The sequence below is a fragment of the Chanos chanos genome, chromosome 8 (assembly GCF_902362185.1).
Source record: "Chanos chanos chromosome 8, fChaCha1.1, whole genome shotgun sequence".
In the NCBI taxonomy this organism is placed as follows: domain Eukaryota; kingdom Metazoa; phylum Chordata; class Actinopteri; order Gonorynchiformes; family Chanidae; genus Chanos; species Chanos chanos.
The window spans coordinates 47228755-47236254 of record NC_044502.1 but is presented as its reverse complement, the minus strand read 5'-3'; the positions used below and the strand labels follow the sequence as shown (position 1 = coordinate 47236254).

General features: G+C 46.5%; 1 protein-coding gene across 1 annotated transcript in view; it reads left to right on the top strand.

Annotated features, from left to right (window-relative positions):
* Positions 1-7500, top strand: part of LOC115817968 (dynein heavy chain 11, axonemal) — a 78404-nt gene that overhangs the window by 62569 nt on the left and 8335 nt on the right. Inside the window, exons 71-76 of the mRNA XM_030781155.1 lie at positions 2607-2729; positions 3481-3674; positions 4215-4363; positions 4751-4878; positions 5868-6095; positions 6861-7052. Coding sequence (XP_030637015.1) covers positions 2607-2729; positions 3481-3674; positions 4215-4363; positions 4751-4878; positions 5868-6095; positions 6861-7052 — 1014 coding nt within the window. The remainder of the gene's footprint in view (positions 1-2606; positions 2730-3480; positions 3675-4214; positions 4364-4750; positions 4879-5867; positions 6096-6860; positions 7053-7500) is intronic.

Sequence of the window (7500 nt, the reverse complement as noted above, 5' to 3'; positions counted from 1 at the left end):
CACCATACACACACCATACACACCATACACACACCACACACACCATACACACACCACACACAACCATCAGTCCCTCATCATCACACACACCATACACACACCACACACACCATACACACACCACACACACCACACACACACCATACACACACCACACACAACCATCAGTCCCTCATCATCACACACACCATACACACACCACACACACCATACACACCATACGAACACCACACACACCACACACACACCACACACATCCATCAGTCCCTCATCATCACACACACCATACACACACCACACACACCACACACACCACACACACCACACACACGTCCATCAGTCCCTCATCATCACACACACCATACACACACCACACACACCATACACACCATACACACCATACGAACACCACACACACCACACACACCACACACACACCATACACACACCACACACAACCATCAGTCCCTCATCATCACACACACCACACACACCATACACACCATACACACCATACGAACACCACACACACCACACACATCCATCAGTCCCTCATCATCACACACACCACACACACCACACACACCACACACACACCACACACACCATACACACACCACACACACACCACACACACACTATACACACCACACACACACCACACACGTCCATCAGTCCCTCATCATCACACACACCATACACACACCACACACACTATACACACCACACACACACCACACACGTCCATCAGTCCCTCATCATCACACACACCATACACACACCACACACACTATACACACCACACACACACCACACACGTCCATCAGTCCCTCATCATCACACACACCATACACACACCACACACACTATACACACCACACACACACCACACACGTCCATCAGTCCCTCATCATCACACACACCATACACACACCACACACACTATACACACCACACACACACCACACACGTCCATCAGTCCCTCATCATCACACACACCATACACACACCACACACACCATACACACCATACACACCATACGAACACCACACACACCACACACACACCACACACATCCATCAGTCCCTCATCATCACACACACCACACACACCACACACACCACACACACCACACACACACCACACACACCATACACACACCACACACACACCACACACACACTATACACACCACACACACACCACACACGTCCATCAGTCCCTCATCATCACACACACCATACACACACCACACACACTATACACACCACACACACACCACACACGTCCATCAGTCCCTCATCATCACACACACCATACACACACCACACACACTATACACACCACACACACACCACACACGTCCATCAGTCCCTCATCATCACACACACCATACACACACCACACACACTATACACACCACACACACACCACACACGTCCATCAGTCCCTCATCATCACACACACCACACACACACCACACACACTATACACACCACACACACACCACACACGTCCATCAGTCCCTCATCATCACACACACCATACACACACCACACACACTATACACACCACACACACACCACACACGTCCATCAGTCCCTCATCATCACACACACCATACACACACCACACACACTATACACACCACACACACACCACACACGTCCATCAGTCCCTCATCATCACACACACCATACACACACCACACACACTATACACACCACACACACACCACACACATCCATCAGTCCCTCATCATCACACACACCATACACACACACCACACACACCACACACACACCACACACACCACACACACACCACACACGTCCATCAGTCCCTCATCGTCGGTCATTTCACCTCAGCTACGCCCTCATTCGCCTCAGTTAGACTGTGTCTCTGCTCTCCTATTGATTACCTCTCAATGTCAGACGGGCACTTCACTCTCCACTGATTGGTTCTGACAAAGGGGTGGAGCTCAGAGGCAGAAGGTAAATTTCTGTTGGGGTAGAGCACCTGTTCTCTCCAGGCTGAAGGGTGTGGTCTCTGACATCACTTGCCCTTCACTCGTCAGCATCAGAACAGAGCAATCTGACTTTGAGTTGTGCCTGTCCTGCCCTGACAGATGACAACACACCCAGACTGATTTTTCTTCTTGATGTGCGAATGTGTGTGTGTGTGTGTGTGTGTGTGTGTATATATATATATGTGTGTATATATATATATATGCACACACACACCCACACACACACACGCGCACACACACACACACACACACACACACACACACATGCGCGCACACACACACACACACACACACACACACACACACACATATATATATATATATATATATGTAATACCATATATATATAAAATGAAAGGGTGTGTCAGTGCTCTGTCTGAGTGAAAAAGGCTAAGAAAGGTTTCCATGGATACCATACAAAGGACAGTCTCCTGCACTAAAGAGGACTGAGAGACATGGAGCTCTTTCTCTAGACAAGTACAAATAGGGTAGTAGTGTGGAATTAATTTAGTTTAACAACTTAATGTGTGTGATTGTGAGTGGGTTATAACGATAACTGTTCTCTATTTTGACCAGATTCTTTTGATGAGAGGCTCCATTGATGTTCAGGAGTTGGATTTTCTGTTGCGTTTCCCTGTAGAGGCCAGCAGAGGGAGCCCTGTGAACTTTCTGTCTCCACAGGCCTGGGGTGCAGTCAAGGTAATGGCTCTGTCAGGAGAGCAGTGTGATAACGTGGTTAAACTGGCCAAACAACTCAGTACATATCCACAGGTCCAGGTATGAGCAGCGATACGTTAAGCACTCATTGTCATAATGACCTACGTGTCATAACTGATCCTGGGTCAGTTAATGATGGTATATTGGGCAGATAGTATAACGGGAAGACAAATATATGGGATTCAAAATAAGTCTGTCTCTGTAAAGAGAACTGAGAATGTGTAAGGATAAAAGATGCCTCGCTAAAAACACCTTATGTCTGAAGTTTTGCATTCATTCATAGTGATTGATTCATTCATAGTGATTTATTCATTCATAGTGATTCATTTATTCATAGTGATTCATTTATCCCTAGTCATTCATTCATTCATAGTGATTCATTCATTCATAGTGATTCATTTACCCCTAGTTATTTATTCATTCATAGTGATTCATTTATCCATAGTCATTCATTCATTCATACTGATTCATTTACCCCTAGTTATTCATTCATTCATAGTGATTCATTTATCCATAGTCATTCATTTATCCATAGTCATTCATTCATTCATAGTGATTCATTTACCCCTAGTTATTCATTCATTCATAGTTATTCATTCATTCATAGTGATTCATTCATTCATAGTGATTCATTCATTCATATTGATTCATTTACCCATAGTCATTCATTCGTTCATAGTGATTCGTCACAGTTTTGCATATGGCCCTAAAGCATCCACTGTGTATACTGCAGAGCATCTCCCTGCTGCCAGAGTTCAGGGGTCTGGACAGAGACATTGAGGGTTCGGCCAAACGGTGGAGGAAGCTGGTGGAGTCTGAGAGTCCGGAGAGAGAGACATTTCCTCAGGATTGGAAAAACAAAAACACTCTGCAGAGACTTCTCATCCTCCGAGCCCTCCGCCCAGACCGCATCGCCTACGCCCTCAGGTTCTCCACTCACTCTCACACCGTAACCACAGACAGCCCCACCCTGTTCCTGTCTCTCAGGGCCTGTCTCTCTGTCTGTCTCTCTGCTTGTCTCACCATCGGTCTCTCTGCCTGTCCTACTGCCTGTCTTAATGTCTTTCTCACACCGCTTAGGATCAAGTCTCTGACTCCGTGGAGGCCTGAGTCTTAAAGCTGAGAAATCAATATAATCATAATTTTGTCACAGTATGTTTCAGTCATATCACACAATCACTGTTTATTACAATAGAGGTTTAGGACAAACAGGCAATCTCTAACTTACTCACAAAGTGCAATTCATATGCGTCCTAACCATCAGTATTGTATTTGATGTCTGTGATGTCATCATTACGATGGCCAAGCCAAGAGCTCAGTGCTAATGTCTTTAGTGTCTGATCAGGACCAATCACCTATGATTATGCTCTGTGAGAGACACTGACAATGTTTCGAGTTATGGCTGAATCAGGCTGGTATTGGTTTCGTTCTGTTTCGGACCTTTTTTGCTGTGTAAATTCACATCAGGGGCTTTGTGGAGGAAACTCTGGGAAGCGGCTGTGTGAATTTAGGGAGACTGGAGTTTGAGAAAGTGTTTGAAGAGACCAGTCCTTCCACTCCACTCTTCTTCATCCTGTCTCCTGGGCTCAACCCACTGGGAGAGGTGGAGAAACTGGGTACGTAACATCTTGACCAAAGCGACCGTAAACGCTTCATTCTTTACCGCTTTATCTGAGCCCACGGTGTCCTCTCTGTAGAGTACTGCTCTGGACTGCCTGTCAGTTCCCTGACTTTCACACTCAGTTATGGGAATACCATTTGTAATGGTTTGGGAATTTAACTGATCAGTCAGTTCCCCTCTGCTCCACATGTGACAGTAAATATGTTTATGAAAACATTAGGAAACAGCGCCCTCTTGTGACGTAAGTGTAAAAGTGTAGGCATTAATAAATGTAAAATTACTCTGGACTAAAGTCTGGCAAAGTCTTGGTCATGGAGACAGTGGTAATTTCCCATTGGCAGACTGGCTGATTGTAGTGTCTGTGGCTCTGACTGGTGTGCAGGGGTCAAGCTGGGCTTCAGCGTTGCTAGGGGAAACCTGCAGAGCGTGTCTCTGGGTCAGGGCCAGGACGGCGTCGCTGAGAGAGCCCTGGAGACGGCAGCTAGAGAGGGTCACTGGGTCATACTGGAGGTACTGTACCCCAGTCCACACCACATGCAGTTCTGTAACGGGTCAGTTTAAACAGAGAGGTACCAGTCCACACCACACGCAGTTCTGTAACGGGTCAGTGTAAACAGAGAGGTACCAGTCCACACCACACGCAGTTCTGTAACAGGTCAGTTTAAACAGAGAGGTACCAGTCCACACCGCACACAGTTCTGTAACGGGTCAGTTTAAACAGAGAGGTACCAGTCCACACCACACGCAGTTCTGTAACGGGTCAGTTTAAACAGAGAGGTACCAGTCCACAACACACACAGTTCTGTAACGGGTCAGTTTAAACAGAGAGGTACCAGTCCACAACACACACAGTTCTGTAACGGGTCAGTTTAAACAGAGAGGTACCAGTCCACACCGCACGCAGTTCTGTAACAGGTCAGTTTAAACAGAGAGGTACCAGTCCACACCACACACAGTTCTGTAACGTGTCAGTTTAAACAGAGAGGTACCAGTCCACACCACACACAGTTCTGTAACAGGTCAGTGTAAACAGAGAGGTACCAGTCCACAACACACACAGTTCTGTAACGGGTCAGTTTAAACAGAGAGATACTGTACCCCAAACCACACCACACGCAGTTCTGTAACGGGACAGTTTAAACAGAGAGATACTGTACCCCAAACCACACCACACGCAGTTCTGTAACGGGACAGTTTAAACAGAGAGGTACTGTTCCCCAAACCACACCACACGCAGTTCTGTAACGGGTCAGTTTAAACAGAGAGGTACCAGTCCACACCACACACAGTTCTGTAACGGGTCAGTGTAAACAGAGAGGTACCAGTCCACACCACACACAGTTCTGTAACGGGTCAGTTTAAACAGAGAGGCTTCAGCAGAGGAGGTTAAATAATGTGATGTCACATCATTTCTGACTGGAGTGAACATGTGGTGTTAGGAGCAGAAAACACACTGAGAGCTTTCCAGAAACTTTAGAGGTGCGTTTCTGATTGGCTAGAATGTTCACCTGATGCCGCGCTGGCTGGGCCACCTGGAGAGGCTGTTGGAGAAGACAGCCGCACAATGTCACCATGACTACCGTGTGTTTATGAGCGGAGAGCCGCCTGCCAACCCACAGGACCCTGTTATTCCACGGAGCATTCTGGAAAATGCCCTGAAACTCACCCATGAACCCCCTGCCGGCATGAACGCCAGTCTACACGCCACCCTCAGTAACTTCAGCCAGGTTAGAGAACACGCATGTCATGTCACACACACACACACACACACCAGCCAGGTTAGAGAGCACACAGGTCATGTCACACACACACACACACACACCACTCATACACCCCAGCCAGGTTAGAGAACACGCATGTCATGTCACACACACACACACACACCACTCATACACCCCATCCAGGTTAGAGAACACACATGTCATGTCACACACACACACACACACACACACACCACTCATACACCCCAGCCAGGTTAGAGAACACACATGTCATGTCATACACACACACACACACACACACACATTCACACATTCACACACCACTCATACATCCCATACACACACACACACACCACAAACACATACAGATAAACCACACACACGCTCACACACACATACACACATGCACACTTACACACTCACATACACTAATGTGTAATTATATGCAGTACATACTGCAATGAAACATGGCAGGTTTACATATGCATTTATATATAAGACACTTTTTATCTTTTACTCCTCCAAAATGTTTTTGGTAAGTGACCTACAGTTGGACCTAAAATATATTTTAAAAAATTGAAAATCTGAAAATAAGTGATGTGTCGTGTTCTGTTCTGTTCTCTCTCTCTCTCTCTCTCTCTCTCTCTCTCTCTCTCCCTCTCCCTCCCTCTCTCTCTCTCTCTCTCTCTCTCTCTCTCTCTCTCCCTCTCCCCTCCCCCCCCCCCCCCCTCTCTCTCTCTCTCTCTCTATCTCTCTCTCTCTCTGGTTTAGGAGACATTGGAACTGTGTTCTCATGAGCTGGAGTTTAAGGCTCTGTTTTTCTCCATCTGTTATTTTCACGCCTGTGTGTGTGAGAGGAGAAGATTTGGGCCTCAGGGCTGGAACTGCCGCTACCCTTTCAACAGGGCCGACCTCAACATCTCCATCAACATCCTCTACAACCACCTGGAGTCCAGCACCAAAGTACACGACTCCTCTTCATCACACATCCAGTAGAGTGTGTGAATACTCACAGAGACCGTAGGTCAGGCACTGATAAAGCCTAGGCTGGTTATGAGTGGGCGGAGCTAAAACACACCTCTGTTTAGATCTGGGCTGATCATCAGCTCCTGGTCTTATGAAGTGAGCATTTAATAACCCTGTAAAAAGAGGCAGAGTTTATTTTTCATTTAATAACCCTGTAAAAAGAGGCGGAGTTCACTTTGTTTATTTGTCGTTTAGTGTATTTTGTTATGCATTGCTGCTCATAGCTCATCAAAGAGATGAGTCTCTGTGTGAGTATTAGAGCATATGAAAGAGAGACAGAGAGAGAACTGTGTGAGTGTGTGTCTGTGTGTGTCTGCGTGCGTGTGTGTGTGTGTGTGTGTGTACATGTTTTTTTTTTTCATTACTCTCTGTCATGATAACCAGT